This window comes from Ascaphus truei, chromosome 4 (genome assembly GCF_040206685.1).
Source record: "Ascaphus truei isolate aAscTru1 chromosome 4, aAscTru1.hap1, whole genome shotgun sequence".
NCBI lineage: Eukaryota > Metazoa > Chordata > Amphibia > Anura > Ascaphidae > Ascaphus > Ascaphus truei.
The window spans coordinates 262244213-262270350 of record NC_134486.1 but is presented as its reverse complement, the minus strand read 5'-3'; the positions used below and the strand labels follow the sequence as shown (position 1 = coordinate 262270350).

Below are 26138 nucleotides of genomic sequence, written 5' to 3'. Positions count from 1 at the left end.
ATTAAACAAATGTTTTTTTTTTCCATGGGTTGCTAGTCCCTTTAGGAAGAGTTCAGTATGATTGTCGTAGCTTTGGCAAGAACAGCTAATGTGATTAATTCTAAAATGTGAAATAAATGAAGTGAGAGTGGATTGAAAGCCAATATGAATATAAACATTGACTTGCCAAAACCTATTTTCTATTTTCCTGGAACACTATATCAAGGAAGTACTGCTTCTTACTGCCATCTCAGAGCTGCTGTGAACAATGATGAACAGGCTCAAGGTCCATTAATATAATAGTTTAAAAGAACGTGCTAATTTTATGCTTATTTTTTAAATGTTGTGTGACATTAAAGCACCAGTTTGGGGCATGTTCTCTTCTGCATATACTGTACGTGTTGCTACATGAAACTGCAGAAAATAGCTATGAATTTCTAACTTCTAACACATCAAGCAGTGATCAAATGGAAATCTCGGAGCCCATCTATTCGTTAATGTACCATATGCGCCCACGGGATCAATAAAGCACACGGAATCAAGATTTTATTTTTATTTTTTATGGCCATAAGATTTGCATTTGAGTGTTGGATGCAGACATGCCTAAATAGCGCTATAATGCTAGCAGAAACAGCTGCACACACAGCAGATCAGCAAATTATGGTATGCTTTATCTATAAAGAAATACCCATCACCATGCTACTGACGAGAGTAAATCCAGAGACCTGACCCAACTCCTGCCCACCAACCAAGCATGCACCCAATGCACCTAACTGTAACGGATTGCTCACCACAAACCTGGACCGGACCGCGGGGCTGAGGTGGGGATAGCTATATACTGACCTTCGACTACGAAGCCGGATCCGGTTGCAAATTCCATGGTCAAACGTAGCTGTGTCAGGACTGGAGAAGGCAGGGTAATTGGTACACAAGGCAGGCGGCACAGGAGCGGAGGTCGCGGTCACGACCAGAGGTCATCATCATGAAAACAAGGTTGAAGTCGCTTCAGCGTAGAGTGCAGGAACTGGAACTACCGCTTCAGTGTAGAGAGCCGGAAACTGGAACTACTACTTCAGCGTAGAGGGACGGACACTGAAACTATGCCACTTCAGCGTAGAGAGCAGGAACTGGAACTGCGCTGCTTCAGTGCAGGAAACAGGAACTGGGGACACAGTGCTTCAGCACAGAACAGCTCCCCATAGCCGGGTACAGCTGTGAGTAGTGGAGGCTACTGGAAGCAGGAAGATTGCAGAAGGGGTAGTTTCAGGATCCAGCGCTTCAGCACAGAACAGCACCCCCTAGCCAGGTACAGCTGAGAGTGGTGGAGGCCACTGGAAGGTCACTGGGAACAGGTACTGCAGACAAGACAAGAAACACAGAGGGCTTCTGTGTAACCGCTTCAGCGCGGCGGAGTCTGCCAGTAACTAGGAGCTATGGCAAGAAGTCCAAGGCAGGCCAAACAGATGCTGTGGCAAGCACAGTTACTTGAGAAAGTCTATGTTCAGCAACTTCCTTGGGGGAGGGGCAGGAGTTAAATAGAACAGGCAGCCAATGAGGCAGAGCTGAATAGGAGGCAGCAAGAAGGAGGCTGCAGTTTAATTGCAGGAGCATGTGATTCTTGATTGCAGGTTTTAGACAAGGGTTTATCTGGAAACACTATAGCTCTGTAAAGATGAGTTCCAGCCAAACCCAGGAGCGGATTCCTTACACTAACCCATAGCCAGACCATAATGTTCCCACCACAAAGACGTAACAATTACTCTATGCCCATCACATGAAATTTTCAATATGTAACCCTAACTAATGTACAGCGCCCTGGGTAAAGGCACTACAATTTTTTTTATAAATAAATAAGAGGACTTGGGGAGAAGTCCTCATTCTGGAATGCTGCGTTTGGTTTTAATTTCACAAAGATCATGTTACTTTCAAGGATAAACTGTTGTCTTATTATCTTGTGATTACAGGAAACATACCAAAAAATTAGGTTTAAGGGGAAATGCAATACAAATAGGAGGGTTTTTAAGATATAAACTTTTCCAAACATGGCTAAATAGTTGGAATATAGTTTAATTAGGTAATATTTAATTCCAGTGTGTGTATTATATATATATATATATATATATATATATATATATATATATATATATATATATATATATATATATATATATATATATATATATATATAAAGTAGATTTTACCAGATTGGAGTCCGGAAAAAACGAGACAGCACACAGTCCAGTAGTTCCAATGAAGTTGTATTCAAAGTAACATGGCACCACCTCCAACGTTTCGGTCCACTCAACGTGACCTTCCTCAGGGTCGTGCAATAAGTGAATGCTAATCCACCACCTTATATACCCAAACAAATCAAAATTAAAATGTACTCACCCGTGCAGGGGCAACATTGCCCGCGAAACCGCGCCGCTGTGACACGCATGCAAATGCTGGAACGCATCGCCATCTTGGATTTACTAATATGAAACGTCCTATTGAACTACGGTGGCCTCAATGGTCCGCCCGTAGGTACAATCGCGCATGCGCGGACTCCTCATGCCGTGACCCGCAGTGTACTGCTGGAACGCATCGCCATATATTATATATACATACACACACACACACAGCTCAACCCTGTTATAGCACGATCCGCTACAACGTGGATCTGCTTATAATGTGGTCTGAGAGTGGCTCCCGATTTAAAAGCATTACCATTTTTTTTTTTAAACATTCAATGCTTTATTGCTAATGGACACATACGCACAAACACACCCCTGCACCATGTGGGAATTGAACATGAATACTTTTTATATAATACACATGCAGGAATTGAACCCGGTCATCAAACCTTTCATATGCTAGTACCAATTCCCTACCTGCTATGCCACAGGATTGGATATGTTAAGTTTGTTTTTAGAGTCTGTGACATCACACAAACCCTGTGGCTTGCAGGTGGAGAATTGGTACTAGCATATGGAAGGTCCTGGGTTCGATATCTGCATGTGTATTATATAAAATGTAATCATGCTCAACTCCCACATGGTGTAGGGGTGTGTGTGTGTGTGATGTGACCCTCATCTGTGCTCAAAAGTCTATGTAAGTGCCATGCATATTCATACATATATATATATATATATATATATATACATATTCATACATATATATATATATATATATAAGTAATACGATACCGTTTGAGCGAATATCAGAGGCAGCACTCCACAAGGTTGTCAAAAAAAGTTTTGTATTTAGTGTGACATAATAACCAACGTTTCGGTCCTCCACACGGGACCTTTCTCAAGGTTATTACTTATTTGATTTATATAGGATTTGCACCCACCTTTATCTACCTGACGGAGTGCCTTGTTCTCATTTATTCACTATATATATATATATATATATATATATATATCAGTTGTGAGCACATTCACATGTTTTGTTGCCTTTTTCACTAACCAGAACTTAAAATGTGATATGGTGTGTGTGTGTGTGTGTGTGTATATATATATATATATATATATATATATATATATATATATATATTTTTTTTTTTTTAAATATATATATATATATATATACACACACACACACCATATCACATTTTATTTTATATATACATATATACATATCAAACATTTAATCATAAGGTTAATGAGTAATATAGTAATTGTCCTTAAATAATCTCAGTGACTTCAAAGTAATGTTATACTTGGGATACTTGTAAAATTAATCTTGGCTCATTTTCAAAAGAAACCAGCACAGGAAACTATTTCATTCAACATAATGCAAATACATGCATATTTAACCTTAACCATTATGTTTAATGATTAAAGTAAATATTTGCCACCATGAAGAGAGAATCATTGGTATATATAGTTTCATAACCTCTAGAAATTAGTTGAGTGTACTAATGTGCAATAATAGACTGCAATGAAAATATACCCTAAAATTAAAATGTTGCCAATTTAAAAATGTAGGCTACAACATATGTATTAACACTTTGAGTGCTGAGGGTGTTTGTACCATTGTGTGCTGAAGAAATTGTAGCATTTGTGGTGCAAGCAATGTTCAAGCCACAGTAACAATAATATTCTTTAAATAATCATAAACAAATCATATGTGCTTTTTCTCAGAAGCTGTAGAGTAGAACTTGTAAATTATGAATCTATTCATAATTAAATGTTATGCTTCCACATTGTAATGCTTGCGTTCACCACAAACAGACCCCGGTACTGAGGCGGGAAGGTATGAATCCCCACGGCAGCGGGGCCAGACCCGGTAGGCGGATAGTCTGTAATGCTGGGCCGGGGTTGGAGAAGGTGGGTTAGTAGAATACTTGCCGGGTCGAGGAGCGGAGCAAGAAGGTAGGTTTGAATCGGAGTGCCGTGATGCCAGGAGGATAGTCAGTGTCCGAAACGTGAGGTCGAGGGTTGGGGAGTAGCGGGTGGTCTGAGGCAAGCTGGGGTCTTTATCCAGAGAGGGTCCAATAAACAAGCCCGGTCAGTACACTGGAGAGAAGGCAGCAAGAGGATTAAAGCACAAGGCAAGGCAGAGATGTGGGAACGCAAGGAACCATAGAACTATGCCCAGCAAGGAGTGGGGATAAGAGCAGGAACTAAATAGCAGGACTGGGCGAATAGGGCTGCAGAGGTCCAGGGAGCCCCCTGCGTGCGCGCGTCGTGATGGGAGCAGAGGCAGGGTGAGGAAGAGGATGATGGCAGCATGCCTCAGCAGGGATCGCAGCGGAAGGTAAGGGGGGAACCCTCTTGGAGACAGGTGTTCCCCGATTCCTTACAGTACTCCCCCCCCCCTCTCCTCCCCCTCCGCCCCTTGAAGAGCAGCCTCAGGATGACTCCAATATGGCTTGCGTGGAAGAGTCTCAGCAATCTGGGGGCATGTACCTGGTGGTGTGGTATCCATGACCTCTCCTCGGGTACAAAACCCCTCCAGTGGACCAGGTACTGCACAGATCCCCTAGACCTCCTGGAGTCAATAACGGATTGGATTTCACATTCCTTCTGGCCTTGTCCCATCATAGGCTTGGAAGTTGCAGGCACTTTGTGAAATCGTGGACTCTGGGACATGGGCTTCAGGAGGGAGGTATGGAAAACTGAGGGTATCGTCATGGATGGGGGAAGCTGGAGAAGTTATGCTACAGGGTTAATCTGTTCTAAGACAGAAAAGGGACCAGGTACCTGGGGGCCAATTTAAGGCTAGGAGTCTTCAGCCTAATGTTTTTAGATGACAGCCATACCGCTGAGTGCTCCCAATATAGGGGTTCTTTATCTCTGTGTTTGATGTTGTACCTTTCCCCTGGTTGCAGCACCCGTGTCATTGGCAGTAGCAAGGGTTTCCTTTACCCATTCCCCCCTCCCCCTCCCTTACCCTGGTTGTTATTTGGATGTGGAGTGTCTCTTGCTCTCTATTCCCTCTGCACGCCTATTTACTATGACAGGCTTCCTATCTACCAAACCGAATCTGACTAGTTGGCAAACTGAGGCCAAAGATTTTTCCATTCAACGTTAGGAGATACTGATGTTCCAGGACAGACTCCGGTAATAAATATTAAGGATTATTTTCAAGATCTGGATTTCAACTTTAAAAAGCAAATTAAACTGTGGTGGGAGGTCTTCAGTTTTGAAACGTACATCTCTGAAGACCTAATCCCACGTGGTTTAAGAAGCCACTTAGCACCTGCGAATAACATTGTGGATGAACAGTTTATGAAAGAGTGGGACACCATTCTAAGTAAATGCTCCACACTGCTTATGAATTTGTTAATAGACTATCAAACTAAATCATTACACTCACAAAATACAAAAGTGGATTTATTGATGGTTGAGGCAGATCAGTGGAAATCACACGCAGAATTCGTGGATCTTGAGACCAAACTACAAATCAGCGTAGATAAATTCACAAGGGATCTGAAAGAGAGAAAATACAAAATGTACCAAAGGGATAAAAAAGATTTTAAAGAAGGTAACATTTATAAATATCATTTAAAAAGAACTAAGTCTACTACTACAACACATGAGACCTTAGAAACCTCAACAGAGTACGAGACTTCAGATATCGAAGGGGAGCACCCCAAACAAAATAAACATCATATGCAAACCAGATTTCAGGAATCTAACCCTTTTTTAGAGGCAACTGGGCCACAGACCCCATACAGGGGAAGGGGAAGACCAGGAGGGGGCATAAGAGGTCAAGGAAGAAACAGGGGGGAATGGCAAACGAGGTACAAGAGCAGGAGACGTTATTAAGAGACACAGATATGACTGTTATTGATAGTGTATCTGACGAAAGTCAAATTATTAATCTTTCTGACTTCAATTTGCAAACAAATCATTCTAGTGTTCTATTAAAGGGATTATCTTTTTCTCCTACGGGCCAGTTTGACATATTCAAATGGGTCAAGGACCTGAATCTATTCGCAAGAAAATTGCTTTTACACAAAATGTTCAAGCGAAGAGATGATAAGATCACTGAAGATCTAGGCCTTGACCCTATGGACCTAATGAGTAGACAAAACCTTGATACCCTTATGGAACTTATGGCATGGTCAGATACACCACTAGGTGAGGGCCCTTTTACAACTTTGAGGCCTAAATCCAAATTCATGCCCTCCCTAGATTTAAGCTCTAGCGTTGCTGTATTTGTTAACTTGGTAGCAAAGGATCTTGAACTACTTAATAAATCCACATGTAACTTGTTTGACAATTTGAGTGACGATGAACGACTTGCTCTCAAAGAACTTAAAGAAAACAAAGCCATAACTATTAAACCTTCGGACAAAGGGGGTAATGTGGTCATCTTAAATAGCAAGGACTATCTGATTGAAAATGAACGACTATTATCAGATAAGACATGCTATACAGTCCTCAGAACTGATCCTACTGCCAATTTCAATTTAGAACTTAATGAAATACTTACTAATGCTTTGGTAGACAAAGTGATCTCTGAAAAAGAGAGGGACTTCATTTTAGTCAAACACCCTAAGATTGCAACTCTCTATAGCTTACCCAAAATACATAAGGGTAAGGTACCACCACCAGGACGACCAATCGTCTCCGGTATAGGGAGTTTGACAGAAAATGCTAGGGACTATGTTGACTGCATTTTACGACCATTTGTTATAGCCCTTCCATCGTATCTTAGAGACACTAAGGATATACAGGCATACCCCGCTTTAAGGACACTCACTTTAAGTACACTCGCGAGTAAGTACATATCGCCCAATAGGCAAACGGCAGCTCACACATGCGCCTGTCATCACGTCCTGAACAGCAATACCTGTACCGAAGCTGTGCGCAAGCAGGGAGATTATAGAGCCTGTTACAAATGCGTTATTTACATCAGTTATGCATGTATATAACGATTGCAGTACCGTACATGCATCGATAAGGGGGGAAAAGGTAGTGCTTCACTTTAAGTACATTTTCGCTTTACATACATGCTCCGGTCCCATTGCGTACGTTAATGCGGGGTATGCCTGTACTCCGTAAAATAGAGGACATTAATGTCACCACAGAAACCATCTTGGTGTCTCTAGATGTGGAAGGGCTATATACAAGCATACCACATGCAACAGGATTGTCAGCTGTGTCCTATTTTCTGAACACTCGAGGTATACATCTTTCGTGCCATAATGAGTTTGTTCTTAAGTTACTCCAATTTGTCTTAACCAAGAATTATTTTTGGTTCGATGATAAACTTTACCACCAGACCCAGGGTACAGCAATGGGGACTAAATGTGCCCCATCATATGCTAATCTGTACCTGGGCTGGTGGGAAGCGGAAGTGGTTTTCACTGACAATCTAGAACACTATACCAATCATATTCAACTATGGTATAGGTTTATAGATGATATCATTATACTGTGGAATGGTACACAGAAACTACTATTGGAATTCATTACAATTTTGAACACAAACTCTAATAACCTCAAGCTTACCTGTGAAATCAGCCCAACTGAGATTACCTTTTTGGACCTGAAAATATCAATCAAGGAAAATGGTTATTTGGCATCCACCACCTTTAGAAAGAAAACAGCTACTAATAGCATACTGAGAGCAAACAGTCACCACCCCCCAAACCTCATTACCAACATTCCAGTGGGGCAGTTCCTTCGTATTCGGAGGAACTGCACCGCATCCTCTGATTTTGAAACCCAAGCAAACCTCATGAAGGACAGGTTCTACACACGGGGCTACAGTAAGAATAGTGTTAAAAGGGCTTACAAGAGGGCTAAAAACACCCCCAGAGAAAGTCAACTAAGGGATACAATCAAGGAACCCACAACTAACTGTATCAGGTTTATTGATACATATAACACCAATTGGGACCTTGCTAAAAGGATTTTCCAGACACATTGGCACATCCTACAGTCAGATCCTGATCTCAGTGACATACTCAAACCGTACCCCGAACTTACACCCAGAAGGGCTAAAAATCTTCGTGATTATTTAGTTAAGAGTCATTTTGAGAAGGACAAAATTCCAAGCACATGGTTGCCAGGGAAACCAGTAGGTTGTTTTAGCTGCCATAATTGTAAGACCTGTAAATTCATCAAAACTTCCAAAACCTTCCAAAATTGGAATGATACTAGGAAGTTTGATATCAGGCGATACATAAGCTGTAGAACTGCTGGCGTTATTTATTTGATAACCTGTATATGCCACAAAAAATACGTAGGTAAGACCAAGCGTCCATTGAGGATCCGAGTTTTAGAACATCTAGGCAGCATCTGAAACCAACAGGACACACCCGTAGCCAGACACGTTCTGGAAAATCACAAAGGGGACAGCACAGTTTTATCATTTATAGGCATAGACCAATACTCCATGGACATAAGGAAGGGCGATTGGGATCAGGTCCTGCTTCAAAAAGAATCAAGGTGGATATATACATTGGGTACACTTTCCCCTCAAGGGTTAAATGAAGGGTTTGTATTCCACCCCTTCATCTGAACCCTTATACACACCTTTTCGCATACCCTGTCTATATTTGTCCGCATTGCCTATACTATTAGACTTTGTTAGCCTTTTTAACTAGATCACTAGAGGTCCCTAGTGATCACATCTCCCTTTCACTATGAGCCCATTTGATTATATATATTTCACGTGCAATCATACTGCTATGAACCAATCAGTTTGCATTTCAACCCCTTTAAATATTAGGGATTGGGAAGTGCTCAAACCAGCCTCGAAAAAGCGTTCACCAGCGAAACGTACGTCGGCATTGAAGGGCGTAATGACGTCATAGGTGACGTCCCCCGAGACTTCCGGGTTTGTCACTTCCTGTATACGAGTACTGTCTTACTGTCTCCAACTGCTGAGAAGTATCCGGTTTACAGACTCCTACAGTCTGTATGTTGTGTGTAGAGGGGGGTTTTGCATCTCATAGGTTTACCGCGGACTCTACAGGCTAAGACGAGGTGCTGTAATCACTGCTGCAGATACGCTCAGTCTGCTTTGTGGACTAGCAATGCAGTGTGTTACACTGTGTTACACTGTTTCTTGGTAACAGTTGTATACAATATGGTTTTACAGTGTGTACATTATAAGTGTTTTTGACATAATTAGCCCGTCATTTACTACTGTGAGGGCACCAGGCACAAGCGCCGTATGGCTTATTATTGCCATTTATGGTTCATAGAATGTGCACAGTTGTATTTATTTGGACACCATTAGCCTGTCACTCTCATCTGTGAAGGCACCGGGCATAAGTCGTTGTCTATTAAACACCTGGGCAGACATAATTCAGCTGCCTATTTGTTAGACTCGCAGCACTGGATTTAATACAGTTTTCTACAGCTACCATCTGTATGGACTGAGTCTGAACTGAACAGATAATTCATTACTGGAGTCAACTACCATATTTGCATGTGTATTTTACATTCTGTGATTATCCAAGCTATATTGGTTGTTTAGTGAGGGCTCCGGGCACAAGTCGTTGTCATAAAACATCTTGGCAGATATTATATACCTGCCAACCTGTCGGACTCGCAGCACTGGATTAAAACAGCTTAATTATTGTGACATTATTTGGAGTAATCCTATTGGCATTATTGTATCTCTTTTTACATGTCAGTGCTACACACTGTATCTAACATTTAGAAACCATATATCATTGCATATACTCACCTGCCCTGTTAGAGGGTATAGAGTTAGCCTAGAACTTTATTGGAATACATACTCCTTTTTGGTTCACCCTACCTCCACCTTATTTTTAATTCGCCGCTAACATGGGATTTATGTATTGAGGACCGTATATTTTAATTGAGGATTTCTCCCAATAAAATTGTTCTTAACTTAATTTCATAACACACATCACAATTATTAGTGTCTTTATCAGGTTCTAATTTTGGACAATTCACATCAGTATCATTAGCCGCTGAGTGCTCCCAATATAGGGGTTCTTTATCTCTGTGTTTGATGTTGTACCTTTCCCTTGGTTGCAGCACCCGTGTCATTGGCAGTAGCGAGGGTTTCCTTTACCTATTCCCCCCTCCCCCTCCCTTACCCTGGTTGTTAATTGTCCCATCATAGGCTTGGAAGTTGCAGGCACTTTGTGAAATCGTGGACTCTGGGATATGGGCTTCAGGATCGAGGTATTGAAAACTGAGGGTATCTTCATGGATGGGGGAAGCTGGAGAAGATATGCTACAGGGTTAATCCGTTCTAAAACAGAAAAAGGGCCCAGGTACCTGGTGGCCAATTTAAGGCTAGGAGTCTTCAGCCTAATGTTTTTAGATGACAGCCATACCTTGTTCCCTGATTTGTAATCTCGTCGGTGACGGTCCACTTGTGTCTTCTGTCTGCGAATCGCCTCTTCCAGTGTCTTCTGAATCTTTCTTCATGATTCTTGTAGAACCTTAACTCGGTCGTCTGCTGCTGGAACCCCAGACGTGACTGAAGAAATGGGAAGCCATACCGGGTGGAAGCCGTAATTTATGAAAATGAGGAATTCCTGCGTGGAACTGCTTCTTAGTGTGTTGTGAGCGAACTCCGCCCAGGGGAGGAGGTCTACCCAATCGTCCTGACTGTCGGACAGGAAGCATCACAAGTACTGCTCTAGTGTTTGGTTTGTTCTCTCGGTTTGCCCATTCGTCTGGGGGTGGTACCCTGAAGAAAAGTGAAGGGTGATGTCCATCCTATGGGCGATGGCTCTCCAGAACTTGGAAATTAACTGTGAGCCGTGGTTGGACACAATGGTCAGTGGAACCCTGTGAATGCGGAAAATTTCTTTAATGAAAATGTGTAGCAGAGTTGGGCAGTCCTTTGAGGGGTGCGACCACCAAGATAGTATTCATTGCCTTAGAAGTGGGGAGCTCCACGACAAAGTCTATTGACAGGTGACTCCAGGGGCGCTCCGGGGTGGGTAAAGGTTGTAGAAGACCTGGTGGCTTGCTGCGGGTTATCTTGACCTTGGCGCAGATCGAGCAGGATTTGACGAATTCTTTGATGTCCCTCGGCAAGGTAGGCCACCAGAAAGTGCGTCTGATGAGGTCGGAACTCCTTTGGGTACCCGGACGGCCAGCAGACTTGGATGAGTGACCCCACTCAAGTATCTTTTTTTTTTTAAAGCGCGGTGCGGCAAACAGACGACCCTCCGGCACCTCAAGACCACTAGGCAGATTGGTCTGTGCTGCAAAAACTTTATCCAAAACATCAAAGAAACTGGCCGATATGACATATTTGGAGGGTAAGATCATCTCGGGAACATCTACAGACTTGTCCTCGACCAAGAACTGACTCGACAGGGCATCCGCTTTTTGGATCTAAGACCCGGGGATATAGGAAATCAGATGGTTAAATCTCGAGAAAAAGAGAGACCATCGGGCTTGACGAGCTCCTAGGCCGCGTGCGTTTTCTATATACAGTATGAAAGATTTTTTATGATCTGTAAGGATCGAAATATGGTGCTCTGTGCCTCCCAAAGATGTCTCCATTCCTGTAGGGCGAGTTTGATGGCCAGGAGCTCCCTATTGCCGACATCATGGTTTTGTTCAGCCCGGCAATTTTTTTTGGACAAAAACTCGCAGGGTTGGAGTTTGTCTTGTGGGGACTGCCTTTGAGAGAGGATGGTGCCTGCGCCGATGTTCGATGCATCCACCTCCAGGTTAAAGGGAAGCCTGGGATCTGGGTGACGTAGGATAGGTGCGGAAGAAAAAGTCTTCTTAAGGATCTCGAAGGCTAGGAGTGCCGTAGGAGACCAGACTGTCGTGTTGGCTCCTCTTTTAGTCAGAGTGGTGAGGGGAGCCACTGTGGAAGAAAAGTTCTTGATGAACTTGCGATAGTAGTTTGCGAATCCCAGGAATCGCTGTATGGCCTTCAAGGACGTGGGTTGTGGCCATTCAAGTACGGCCTTGAGCTTGGCCAGATCCATAGCGAATCCCGTATCCAAAATAATGTATACCAGGAAGGCAATGGAGGGTTGGTGGAACAGGCACTTCTCTAATTTGGCGTATAAGAGGTTCTCTCAAAGATGCGTTAAGATCAGCTTGGTGTGAAGAATATGGTCTGTGAGGGATTTAGAAAAAATGAGGATGTCATCAAGGTGTACTATGAAGAAACTGTTGACAAGGTCCCAAAAGATCTCATTCACGAATTCCTGGAAGACTGCTGGAGTATTACAGAAGCCGAAGGGTATGACCAGATATTCGTAATGCCCATCCCTGGTGTTGAAAGCTGCCTTCCTTTCATCGCCTTGGCGAATACGGAAAAGGTTATAGGCTCCCGGAGATCAAGTTTGGAAAAGATGGTAGCCCCCTGTACGCGATCAAAGAGTTTGGAGATGAGTGGCAGGGGGTATAGGTTCTTGACCTTGATCTTATTAAGACCCCTATAGTCGATACAGGGGCGAAGGGACCCATCCTTTTTCTTTACAAAGAAGAACCCCACCCCAGCTGGGGAAGAGTAATTCCAGATAAACCCCCTTTTCAGATTTTCCTGAATATACTCAGACATGACTTTGGACTCGGGTACGGAAAGAGGGTATGATCGACCTTTGGGAAGAATGGCACCTGGTAAGAGATCGATTGGGCAATCAAAGGGTCTGTGAGGAGGAAGAACCTCGGAGCGTACTTTGTCAAAGACATCTGCGAACTCTGCATATACCACTTGGGAACCTTTACTCCGCCGATATGTTGCCTTGAGTTGAGACAGGATTTGAAGCACCGAGGACTCCATTGTATGGGCCTTTTGTTGGTCCAGTCTAGCTGTGGATTGTGTTGTTGCAACCACAGAAGGCCCAGTATCACCTCGACAGATGGAGTATGAATCACTTCTAGGGTGATCTCCTCCTGATGACCATCCTCAGTGATGAGGGATAGTGTGTACATCTCCAAAGAAATGTAGGCCGGTTGAAGTGGACGTCCGTCTATGGCCTCCAACCCGACGGTCACTGCTTTGGGCAGGAGCGGAATTTTAATCTTGGTAGCAAAGTCCTGATCAATAAAATTGCAGCCGGAACCGGAGTCAATAAATGCGGAGGTGGAGATCTGGAATCTGTTTCCCCTGGGAAGAATGGGCAGCATAATCCGGATCGGGAATTTTTCCTGGGAAGGAGGGGATCTCTCATTGATCTTTGGCGTTTCCCGACCGGAGGGGACAGTTTGCCAACTGATGACCAGGATGACCGCAGTAGTGGCACAGGCCGTTGTCCCGCCAGCGCTGTCTTTCCATTGCAGACAACCGGTGACTTCCCAGTTGCATGGGTTTGGGTTCATCTGGAAGCTGGGAAACAAAAGGAACAAGGCTGTGACTAGCGGATCTGGTGGGAACAGACTGAGGGAGCGCGCGTTCGACTCTCCTCTCCTGGAGACGCTGTTCAACACGAATACAAACAGATATGAGGTCTTCCAATCTGGTGGGTCTATTCTTGAGCTGCCAACTTGTCCTTGATAGGTATCGCAATTTCCGCTGATGGCCAGGCCAGAGCGTCACCGGTCAGCAGGGCGATGATGTAGGCGACCCTAGATCTTGCAGAGAGAAAGCGAGACGGGGTTAACTCAAACTGAATCTCACATTGATTGAGGAATCCTCTGCATTCGTGGGGATCTCCCGCATAGAGGTTTGGGGTAGACAGTCGTGATTTCGGAGAGAGAGGGACTGCAGTTGCCATGGCAGCGGGACGAGGTGGGTGAATCAACTTAGAGATTTCTTGGTTTAAAGAGGTCACTTGCGCCTCCAACCGGTAGAGTCAGTCTAAGGGGCTTGACTGCCCTGCCTCAGCGGGGTCCATGTTTGTTGGGCTGAGCATAATGTAATGTGTGCGCTCACCACAAACAGAGCCGGACCCCGATACTGAGGCAGGAAGGTATGACACCACGCGCCCACGGCAGCGGGCCAGGCCCGGTAGGCGGATAGTCTGTAATGCCGGGGTTGGAGAAGGTGGGTTAGTAGAATACTTGCTGGGTCGAGGAGCGGAGCCAGAAGGGAGGTATGAGTCTGAGTGCCGTGATCCGCGGTTGAAGCCAGGAGGATGGTCTGTGTCCGAGAGCCAAGGTCGAAAGTTGGAGAGTAACTGGTGGTCTGAGGCAAGCCGGGGTCTTTATCCAGAGAGGGTCCAATAATCAAGCCGGATCGGTACACTGTAGAGAAGGTGGCGAGAGGATTAAGGCACACGGCTAGGCAGAGATGTGGGAACGCAAGGAACCATAGAATTATGCTCAGCAAGGAGTGGGGGTAAGATCAGGAACTAAATAGGACCGGGCGAATAGGGCTGCGGGGCGAAACGGAGGTGCAACCTCTGCGGAGGCAGAGATTGGCTGTCAGCTGTAAGAGGCAGGGAAAACGGTTGATGTGCTGAGAAAAAAACCTTCCCAAATTAACTCATGCCATTAATGTTGCTGCCATAAATTATATTAATTATTTTAATATAACATTTATAAGCCACAGGCGAAAAAGACACCAGAGAGCTTTGGAATTTTACAGAGTGATTCTCTGACCCAGTATGTCAAGGTTGATGTTTCAAAAGGCTGCAATCCATTTGTAATATTTTGGGAGTTGTTGTTAAAGATCAGCTCAGAGATAGATCATCATCAACACACAAGGCTAAGTATGGACACTAGTTATCTTGTAATTTTACAATTATTTCAATGGATACATTGCGATCACTGGTCTAGTCACACTCATGCTGTTGACAACAACACTGACCGCTCCAGCTGTTTGCCTGAAATCCGTCAGCTTGTGGCTGTTGAGAGAAGTTGCTCCTGATACCTTTCCATGAAGGCTTTGTTAAACCTGACCAGAGAGTCTGCATTGTTTTCAAAATAAAGCAAAGTTCACAGGGTGGAACCAATACAGGAAAATAATTACTCAGTTTTGTCTTTTCACAGGTGGTTTTAGCCCAGTGGGACAGTCACTTAACCGAACACCATCAATCAGACTGCAAATGGTAAGACAATGTATTTGTGTTATAAGAAAACTATAACTATGACATCAAATACAGAATTTTTAAGACCGTAAAAAGCTTTACTGTTATGGTATTGTAAGGAAAGAACTTCCATCCAAATGTATTGTTGTGTGTTGTTTTTATGAATTACAGACTGTACTTGTGAGAATTGTTCCTTCAGCCCAGGGTTCATGGAAAAAAATAATAATACATAACTGCTCTAACAATTAATCAATCATCCTTTGAGCCTATTTGTGGGGGAAATAAATGCTCCAAAATGCTATTGATTCTACTCATGTCACAACCAAATATATAGGATACAAGTACTTTGTCTGGCAGGTGTTTTTTTTTTGTTAGTCTCCAAAATATTCATTGTGGGAGTGGTGATATAAAATCTATTGCTTTCAATGTATTTCAAATGTGAGAGTGCCAAGTAGCATGTATCTTATACAGTGGTGTGAAAAAGAAAGTACACCCTCTTTGAATGCTATGGTTTTACATATCAGGACATAATAACAATCATCTGTTCCTTAGCAGGTCTAAAAATTAGGTAAATACAACCTCAGATGAACAACAACACATGATATATTACGCCGTGTCATGATTTATTTAACAAAAATAAAGCCAAAATTGAAAAGCCATGTGTGAAAAACTAAGTAAAAACTAAGACTATGGAGACATAGTATATGGCTCGGCACCTCAAACCCACCTTAGCAAACTTGACACCCTCTACAATTCAATTTGTCGTTTTGTTCTCCAATGCAACTATAACACACATCACTGCGAAATGCTCAAAGAACTAGATTGGTCATCACTAGAGTCTAGGCGCAAAGTTCACCTTTCCTGTCTTGCCTTCAAATTCTTCATGGGCAAGCTACCCAGCTATCTGAACAAGCTCCTCACCCCTACCACATGTAGCACTTATCACCTGAGATCAGACTCCAAAAGACTGTTCATGGTCCCAAGGCTCAACAAAGTATCCAGCCATTCCTCCTTCTCTTACCGTGCACCCCAAAAGTGGAACAACCTACCAGAGACTCTCACATCCACCAGCAGTTTAAGTTCTTTCAAATCTAAGGCTGTCTCACATTTTAATCTGGTCTGTAACTGTTTCATACGCCCATAATATATATTTTCTTTAACTGTGCATGCAATGTCTTGTATATAATGTATATCCTGTTCATTTATGTAACTGTATATGTAACCATGTATTATTTGTCTTAACTCTGTGCCCAGGACATATTTGAAAACGAGAGGTAACTCTCAATGTATTACTTCCTGGTAAATTATTTTATAAATAAATAAATAAGTATACCTTATGATTCAATAGCTTGCAGAACCACCTTTAGCAGCAATAACGTGAAGTAATCGTTTTCTGTATGACTTTATCAGTCTCTCACATCGTTGTTGAGGAATTTTGGCCCACTCTTCATTACAATGTTGCTTCAGTTCATTGAGGTTTGTGGGCATTTGTTTAAGCACTGCTCTCTTAAGGTCCTGCCACAGCATTTCAATCAGGTTGAGGTCTGGACTTTGACTGGGCCATACAATACCTTGATTCTTTTCTTTTTCAGACATTCTGTTGTAGATTTGCTGGTGTGCTTGGGATCATTGTCCTGTTGCATGACCCAATTTCGGCCAAGCTTTAGCTGTCAGACAGATGGCCTCACATTTGACTCTAGAATACTTTGGTATACAGAGGAGTTCATGGTCGAATCAATGACGGCAAGGTTCCCTGGTCCTGTGGCTGCAAAACAAACCCAAATCATCACCCCTCCACCACCGAGCTTGACAGTTGGTATGAGGTGTTTGTGCTGATATGCTGTTTGGTTTTCGCCAAACGTGGCGCTGTACATTATGGTCAAACATCTCCACTTTAGTCTCGTCTGTCCAAAGGACATTGTTCCAGAAGTCTTGTGGTTTGTTCAGATGCAACTTTGCAAACCTAAGCCGTGCTGCCATGTTCTTTTTAGAGATCAGAGGCTTTCTCCTGGCAACCCTTCCAAACAAACCATACTTGTTCAGTCTTTTTCTAATTGTACTGTCATGAACTTTAACATTTAACATGCTAACTGAGGCCTGTAGAGTCTGAGATGTATTGTAACTCTTGGGGTTTTTTGCAATTTCTCTGAGCATTGCACGGTGTGACCTTGGGGTGAATTTGCTGGGATGTCCACTCCTGGGAAGATTGGCAACTATTTTGAATGTTTTCCACTTTTGAATAATCTTTCTCACTGTAGAATGATGGACTTTAAATTGTTTGGAAATGGCCTTTTGACTGTTACCAGATTGATGGGCAGCAACAATTGCTTCTCTAAGATCACTGCTGATGTCTTTCCTCCTTGGCATTGTGTTACCACACACCTGAATGCTCCAGACCAGCAAACTGCTAAAACTTCAGCTTTTATAGAGGTGGTCACACTTGCTGATGATCAATTAATCAAGGACATTTGATTAGCAGCACCTGTCTGCTACTTAGTATCTTAATTCCTATGGAAGCAGTAAGGGTGTACTTAATTTTTCACATATACACTGTAGCTTCTCCATTTTGGCTTTATTTTTGGTAAATAAATCATGACACGGTGTGATATATCATGTGTTGTTGTTCATCTGAGGTTGTATTTACCTAATTTTAAGATCTGCTAAGGAACAGATGATTGTTATTATGTCCTGATATGTAAAACCATAGAATTCAAAGAGGATTTACTTTCTTTTTCACACAACTGTATATGACGCACCTACAGTACACGCAGAAAGCAAAAATATATACAGTGGAGAGAAAACGTTTGTGAACCCCTAAAGGATTTTCACATATTTGAAACCTAAAATGTTATTAGATCTTAATCTAAGTCCTAATAATAGATAAAGATAACCTGATCAAACAAATTACACAAAAACATGATACTTTTTCAACATTTATTTATCCACAAATGATTCAACATTTAATACCCATGTGTGAAAAAGTATGTGGACCATTAGATTCAGTGCCTGGTGGCACCCCCTTGAGCAGCAATGACTTCAACTAAGCATTTCCTGTAACTGCTGGTCGCCTCTCACATCGGATTTGAGCAATTTTGACCAGTTCCTCCTTACAGAACTGCTTAAACTCAGTGCCATTTGAGGGCTTCCTTGCATGGACATCTTGCTTTAGTTCCTGCTACGTCCTGCCACATTTTGATAGGGTTTAGGTGCAGACTTTGAATAGGCCATTCTGAAACGCGGAATTTCTTCTGCAGAAAAATTGTGAACCCCAATGATAATTAAAGAAATCCATAGTTTTTCCATGATAACCTTCTTGAATCAAAACCAGTCTTGTTTTAAATATCCAATAGGGTTTATATTAACCAATTCCATGTCTTTTGAAACACAATGATGTATGAATTAGACCAAGGGTGCACAAAGTTTCTTGCATGCGCCCCCCTGTCTACTCTCCCCCTTCCGGTTCGCGCCACTCCCCCTCCTGCACGGCTCCGGCGTCAAATGACGTCGCGGGGTCACATGGAGATGCGTAGTTGGAAGGCCAGGTAAGTACAGTTACAGAGGTCTCACGCAATCCCCAGCAATTATTTGAAATGCCTTCAGGGAAGTGCGGGGCCTCTGTAACAGCCGCGCCATCCCTCCCTCCCCCCATAAAATCTCATGCCCCCCACTTTGCACACACCTGAATTAGACAAACAATGAGTAATTAAGAGTCAGGGTATGTGCAAAAGTAAGTGAAACCCTGATTTTATCAGCTAAATTAAAGGGGATAATTAGAACCCGGTGTTTAAATAATTAGATAGATCTTCAGGGGTGAGTTTGGGAAGCCCCATCCTATATAAAGTTCAGACACTTTGTGTGTTTGGTCTTCACCATACAGGTGTGTGGAAACATGTCATACCACGATCACACAGTCACAGTCACTCTACCCAGGAGCTGTCGTCCTATCAACATTTCTCCAAGAACAAAACAGCAAATCATGCATGAAGTCACAAAAAACCCCAGAGTAACAACCAAGGATCTGCAGGCCTCTCTCGCCTTGTCTAATGTGAGTGTTCATAACTGAACTGAACAAGGAGGATACTACTGGTCTCTAAAAAGAACATTGCTGCCCTTCTGAAGTTAACCAAAGAGCACATAGATGATGTTCAAGACTTCTGGAACAATGTTCTCTGGACAGACAAGTCAAAGGTAGAACTTTTTGGGCTGAATGAGAAATGTTGTGTTTGGCGAAAATTAAACACTGCATTCGAACAGAAGAACCTCATCCCAGCTGTCACAGGGTCTTTCCCCTGTCTATAAAGCTTAAAAAATAGAGCCTGTTTTTAGCTAATGAATTCAGAAGGGAGGTGGTTAATTTCAACAGGAGTTAATTGACCCGTCTCCACCTGGCTCATCAAGCATGCTTAAGAGCCTGCTGCACAGATTACAGGGGATCTCTAGCACAGAGAGAATCTGTGCTGCTAGAGAGAACCCAGAGGAAGATACTGTAGAGACTCCTTTCAGGCAGCATACTGTAGGTCCCCGGAAACCCGCCAGAGGGATCACTGCACTGGCCCTGGACTGACATGGAGAACACCCTGCCTACAGGTACCTCTGTTTGGACTTGTTTCAAAGGTTGGTAAGAGTCTAGCCTTCTAGCCCTCAGATGGGGACTGCTGAAGTGTTAGACAATCCCCTACATGGGGTTAGGCCTGGTTGATATTTTCTGCTGTAACTTTGTTTGTTGATATGAAGCTGTTTTCTTTTTTGTGACTAAGCATCACGAAACGCATAGGATGGATGTGTGCATACAGTTCTCTGCAAGGATTTATACTACTGAACTAAACTGCAACTGCTGTCAGCGGTTTGACGCTGATACACCTCTGCACTTCAAAGAGGGTCCCCCTTGATTTGACGTTTTAGGACAACGGAGGTTAAAGATCTAATGGGCTGGTAGCTTCAGCTTGAGAAGCACGCCAACACCAGCCCCATTCACCATCAGTTGCTGCACACCAGAGCCCATGGGTGTGGAATTTTATAGGATCCTTTTGCTTCTATTGAGCCACATAGAGCTCTCAATACAGATAAGCTTTTTCACACTATTTACATTGATCTATTTCACGTTTGTGTTGTTTCAATTATAATAAATGCACTGCATCAGGAGGTGTCTCTCGGTTATGCTTCTTTTTTAGACGCCCTATATTGATTGGAGAAAAGGAAGTTGTTTCCCCTAAGAGGCTGCATGAGAGCACTTTATACAGCATCTGACACCTTTAGGACATTGCTCCATCAGAACATTGGTTGCTTTTTCCTTATTTCATACATTTGTGGACTGTGTATATTATGGTTCAGGTCATCACATACTACAGTAATACTTTTTCCTGACTCGTATAGATACTCGTTATACTGTATCATTCTCTTCTTTGTGTTTGATATCACTGAGATTTCCATAAGGTGGGGTGAGCGCAGCTCGCGCTATATATATATATATATATATATATATATATATATATATATATATATATATATATATCCCTCTTTCCCTCTAATGTGAAGGATCTACTAGTGCTGGCGGCACCTGTCGGCTCACAGGGATCTGAGCCTCCGCTACTGGGAGCCTGGGGTAATGAATATACTGAGTGGCAGTGCCTCCACCTGCACGGGATCCCAATTGGAGGGGATAACCTCGAGCAGGAACTATAAATAACAGTCCACAGATTATAAGAGTAACAATAATAACATTTACTGTGAGCAATAACCATAAACCACATACAGGTAATAGCAATACTAATGGTTACAGCTATACCTCGCCATGCAGGGCGTTGTCCCACCACCGTGTATCCCCACACTGTGTCCACAGTACCAGAGGTGTCCTTTGGTCACTTCACCCAATAAGTGTCCCCAAAAAATGCCCACCCCTATAGGCGTGATCAGCTCCTTATTATACCGGTGTTGGTGTACGTTTGGCGAACAGTACCTGCTGGGTCCACACCCAAGCGCGCTAACAAAGAGAAGCAGGGGATCCGCCGATCCAGCGATATCCTCCGCTGGATGGGATGTCTCCCTCTGGAGTGACTTCCACAATGATGCTCGGTCACTCTCTGGCAGTCTGGTCCCAGACTGCTGCAGCAATAGTTCAAATGAAACCACTGTGGCCCTAAGCTGGCTAACCACTAAAGGGGCAGGATCCTTAACTGAAGGGCCTTCCCTACAGCAGCCTGAGTTGTACACATCATGGATGTAGAAGGAAACGTCCCTGCGGGTGCCTTCTTCTGCGGGCATTGCAGCGAGATGTGACCCTTCTTGCCACAGCGGAAGCAGGACATACCACTCAGGTGGGTCTTTGTCCGATAGGGGATACTCTTCCCAAGGTGTGAGAGTTAGTGTCAGCTACTTCGCCAAAGGGATCCTCCTCCACTTGAGGAGTCTCTTTAGCCACTTTCGGCTGAGAGCCTTCCTTTCTAGCCTCCTTCAAGGAGGCCGTCGCTTTCTTGTTTCGGGTCGAGTCCCGACCCATTAAAATGGTTTCTTGAGCTTGCACTCTGTCCAATAAATTTTCGAACGAAAGCGGCTGTCCTGGAGCGAGGCCGCCGCCTATGGTGTAGAGGTAAGAGGCAAGGCATTGGTATCAGAAGGTCCCGAGTTCAATCCCTGCATGTGTTTTGTACAAAATGTATTAATGTTTAATTGTGTGTCTATAGTCAATAAAGCATTGAATTGAATGTTTGAAAAAAAAAAAACCATGGCACGCGACGGGCAGAGAGATGAGCAGAACAGAGAGATATGAGCACGTGGACAGCAGGAAGAGGAGAGCACTGGTAAGGCGGCAAAATGGAGGAGAATGAAATCTGTAATGAGGAGGCTCGAGAGCTGATGCCGGTGAAATTTTAACGCGAGATGAGCACGTGGACAGCAGGAAGAGGAGAGAGATGAGCACGTGGACAGGACAGCTGGAAGAGGAGAGCGTAAGGCGGCAAAATTGAGGATTTGAGATGCAGGTAAGGCGGCAAAATGGAGGCTTTCAATTCGGCTTTCAATAACGGGGTTGAGCTGTATATATATATATATATATATATATATATATATATATATATATATATATATATATATATATATATATATATTGTTTTCATCTGATCTCCTGCATCACATAAAGAGATGAGAATCAGACTATGAGAATTTTGTTTAAATCAAAAGTGCCTTAAGCAATACAGCTGATTTCTTATAAACTAGAGCCTCCAATTCAGGTTACATTTATCACTGACAGGAATGAAAAATTACAGTGCACGCACGCCATTGCATGAAGGAATTGTTATGATGGTAGCATTTTGCTCACTGATTGGCACCTACATGTTGCAGAAGAACTTCCCTGATGAATCTGAGGTAGGGAGCTCTTGGAGATTATAATGCAGAGGCTCTGCGCAGATTTTAGAAAGATTTAAAAAAAATATGTACATATGCCAATTTGGGGGCGGTTGCTTTTTAATTGTTTGTGTAATTTACTTTCAGGTCTTGCCATGTCAGTGCCCAGTTTGCCATATGCGTAGCATGTACAATAAAGGTTCATTAAACATCATCTTGTTGTTTGGCAGCTCAGGTCTATGTGAATGTAGCATTGTGATGTAGGAAATATTGATGTAACAAAACTTTCTTATATTAGTGTATAGAAGTAAACACACCTGACTTCTTTTTCTGGCAGCTATTAGAATGCCCCTGTGTGAACTGTAAAGAATATCCTGTACAACTTAGTGGAACAGTTTTCGTGCTGGTACATCATGAGTCATCTTTAGTTTCTTGCACAGCACAGGGGGATCTGTGTCGTAAGCATACAGACACACCCTACCAAAAAGCTGAGAAAAGACCTTTAATTTAAGAAAGCAAACAAAACTTAGGTAATGATAACTTTGGCCAAATAGTGAATGTGTGGGTTGAAATTAGTTATAGAAGCAAAACCTGTTTTCTGAAGACACCTGTTTTCTGAAGACACCTGTCCTAGGGGGAAAAAATTGTGATGATCAAAATTCATCTTAATAGAGTCTTCATTTTCTGTCACGTTATGCAGCAGTGACTTCTTTTACAAGAGAAGGATGAGTCCAAACAGTCTGAGCAGCTTCTGCTTGTCATAAACAATGATGCTTTTATATGGAAAAAATGAAGGAAGTCTAAGCAACAAAATATTAGCTTATTTATGAACTACAATAAATAAGTCTGTTAATATTCCAGACCCATTTTTAATGTTTCTGATAAAATCTTGTTTAGTTTTTTTTTTATAAAAACAAATATATAGTATGCCTTATTAGTATTCAACTTAGTGATACAAATGTTGTAATGTTCCTTGTTAATTGTGGCCAATTGTTAAGAAAAAAAATCTAGCTACAGTACATTTGAATTAACAGTTGGGAAATTAGTCAATTTCCTTTGTGCAATGTGTAGCAGTGTATTAACTGATGATAAACGACGCAATATTGTGTTAATGCTGACCCCTTCCTATTTCCAATTGTATTAACACTTACTAAAACATGCATTGATAAATATGTGAGGTACAGCATATACTGTACCTGCACTCATTTCACACAAGTCTCAAGCAGATGTGTGTCAGAACTAAAGGGGATTAGAAGAGCACAGGATCAATTTATTCATACAATAGAAGCAAAGTAAATGATTAGTCTCACAAGTAAATTGCTTGTACTCAAGGTTGTGGCATAAAAATCAGCGGAGCAACGCTCTTTTAACCGGCAATCTCGTTGGTACTGTGGTCTCACCCTCTCTCCCTCTGGATCTGCTGATGTGTGTCAGACTACATTATTCTTATAGTACCATGTAACTACTGTAAGTTATTCTCTGTGACATTCAAGTTCCATCATAACGGTACTGTGAGATTACAGATACTGCAGTGGATACAGTAATGGAATATGTCAATAAGAACCTCACTGGCTCTCCCTAAAAAAATCCAAATTAATCTGTAACTTGCGGTCCTTCTTCTCCTCAGAGCGCAATAAATCATACATTGACAACATGAAAGGGGAATAAGCACTCGGATAAAAAATGTATTAACCTCAAATAGTTTATTAAACCCAGTGAAACAAGGAGAGTTTCTCAAATAATATAAAACTTCAAAGAAAATAATTGAAATAAATGGTGGACATGTATGTCTCCTAACTACTCACACCCATATAGTGCATAAAATAAGTGCACTGATAAAATTAACAATCCAATTCCCCCCAAAAATAAAAATAAAACACCATGTGCAAAAACACAAGAGTGTGTATATAAAGAAGGAAACGTTAGGCAAAATATCCTCTATAAAGTCTTTGGATCATCAATATGCTCTGCAGGTCAGGCACAGAGTCCCACAAAACATTAACACGTTTTTATTAATATAACTGGAGCATGTCACCGCAGTGTTGTACAACAGCAGCAGTATTCGCTGAAGAGTAGCATACTGTGAGTATTCTCTCCACTATTATAACTCCCGTATTCAAGGTGCTTAACTGGAGGACTGTGCGTGTTCAGGCAGGCTTGTGGTACTGTGTCTCTACAGGTGGGTGATATTTTTGACCCTTCCGGTCCTTCTTCTTGGCCCTCATCCGGGAGAACGTGTAGTTAATGCTTTAAAGAATCACTTGGTGCCAAAATCAAGAGGAGACCTATCGTTTCCGTCTGCTTAACTCAACTTCTGTGATGTGATGGGTTTCACCAGCTTGTGTGTATCTGTCATGGTGGCTCACACAGCGCAGCTCATTGCTATAGCAACCTGTTAACTAACAGAAATAGAATATGCCTTTAAGAAAACCCAAGACTATCACTGCAATGTTAGAAACAAATTATTTGTCTGTTAAACAAGTGATGTTTAGTAAAAGCTAGCTGGCACGGGGTGTTCTGTTTTGTGCTTATGCTCAACAGGCTGCTATCCTTACAACCGTAATTTATTGTGCAGACCAATGTACTGTATAGTACTAGGAAGACATCTCATTTCAGAAGCACTATGGCCTGGATACATTAAGCTTCGGTACTCCAAAAATGTGGTATTACAGCCCCAAAAAAGGCATTTTTTTTCCTGCAATACTGTACATCAATGTATTTTATGTTTTATTTTGTGGGGGGGGGGGGGGTTGCCATGTGCCTTGGATTGTCTTTGGGTTTTTTTTATGGTTGGGCATTGGCACTTTATTGGATTTATTCCTGGTGGCTTCAGCTATTTTTTAAAGGTCAACATTGATTGCCAATGTGGCTATGTAGGACCTCATTGAGGGCCTAGGTAGCCACAGAGACAATCAATAGATTTAAAGAGGTAGTAGTAAGTAAGGTAGCCAAGGGGGGGGGGGGCGGGTGTAGGTAGTGTCATTTAATATTGCTAATACAATTTTGCCAATGTGAAGGCCTAGGTCCCCATTGAGAAGTCCTCGATAGCCACAGTGACAATCAATCAGTGGCTTTATGATTTTTTTTTTTTTTTACGATTTGTTGTGTAGTGGGGAGTGTTAAATATAGATATTTTTATGTTTTCGCAAATGGCCAAAGCACTTTTAGCCACATTTGGCTAATAGGGCTATTGGTCATTAGTTTAGAGGGAGGGTAGGTATGTTGGGGGGTGAGAGTAGTGAGGTGTGATGGTGTTAGTTGCCCTGGGGTAGGTAGTTAGACCTCCCAGGAGGGGGGTGGAGTTGCGGTTAACCCCTTGGTTACTTTAGCAGTTAGTACAGCATTGAGTGACAATGCTTTACTAGCCACTATGGTGGCCAAATCGGGTAGGTAGTGTTTTTATTTATTGTATTAACCCCTTTGGTGCCTGTGGTATACA

At 42.5% G+C, this 26138-nt stretch overlaps 1 protein-coding gene and 1 long non-coding RNA gene across 13 annotated transcripts in view; one reads left to right on the top strand and one right to left on the bottom strand.

Annotated features, from left to right (window-relative positions):
• Positions 1 to 26138, top strand: part of AHI1 (Abelson helper integration site 1) — a 282040-nt gene that overhangs the window by 220923 nt on the left and 34979 nt on the right. For 7 of the 11 annotated variants that reach the window (XM_075597389.1, XM_075597388.1, XM_075597387.1 and 4 more), the window contains one exon: positions 15321 to 15379. The exons of the other annotated variants lie outside the window; for them this stretch is intronic. In XM_075597389.1, coding sequence (XP_075453504.1) covers positions 15321 to 15379 — 59 coding nt within the window. The remainder of the gene's footprint in view (positions 1 to 15320; positions 15380 to 26138) is intronic. 11 annotated transcript variants of the gene reach the window in all.
• Positions 24399 to 26138, bottom strand: part of LOC142493397 (uncharacterized) — a 21072-nt gene continuing 19332 nt past the window's right edge. For both annotated transcript variants that reach the window (XR_012801094.1, XR_012801095.1), the window contains exon 5: positions 24399 to 25098. This is a non-coding gene — a long non-coding RNA (uncharacterized LOC142493397). The remainder of the gene's footprint in view (positions 25099 to 26138) is intronic.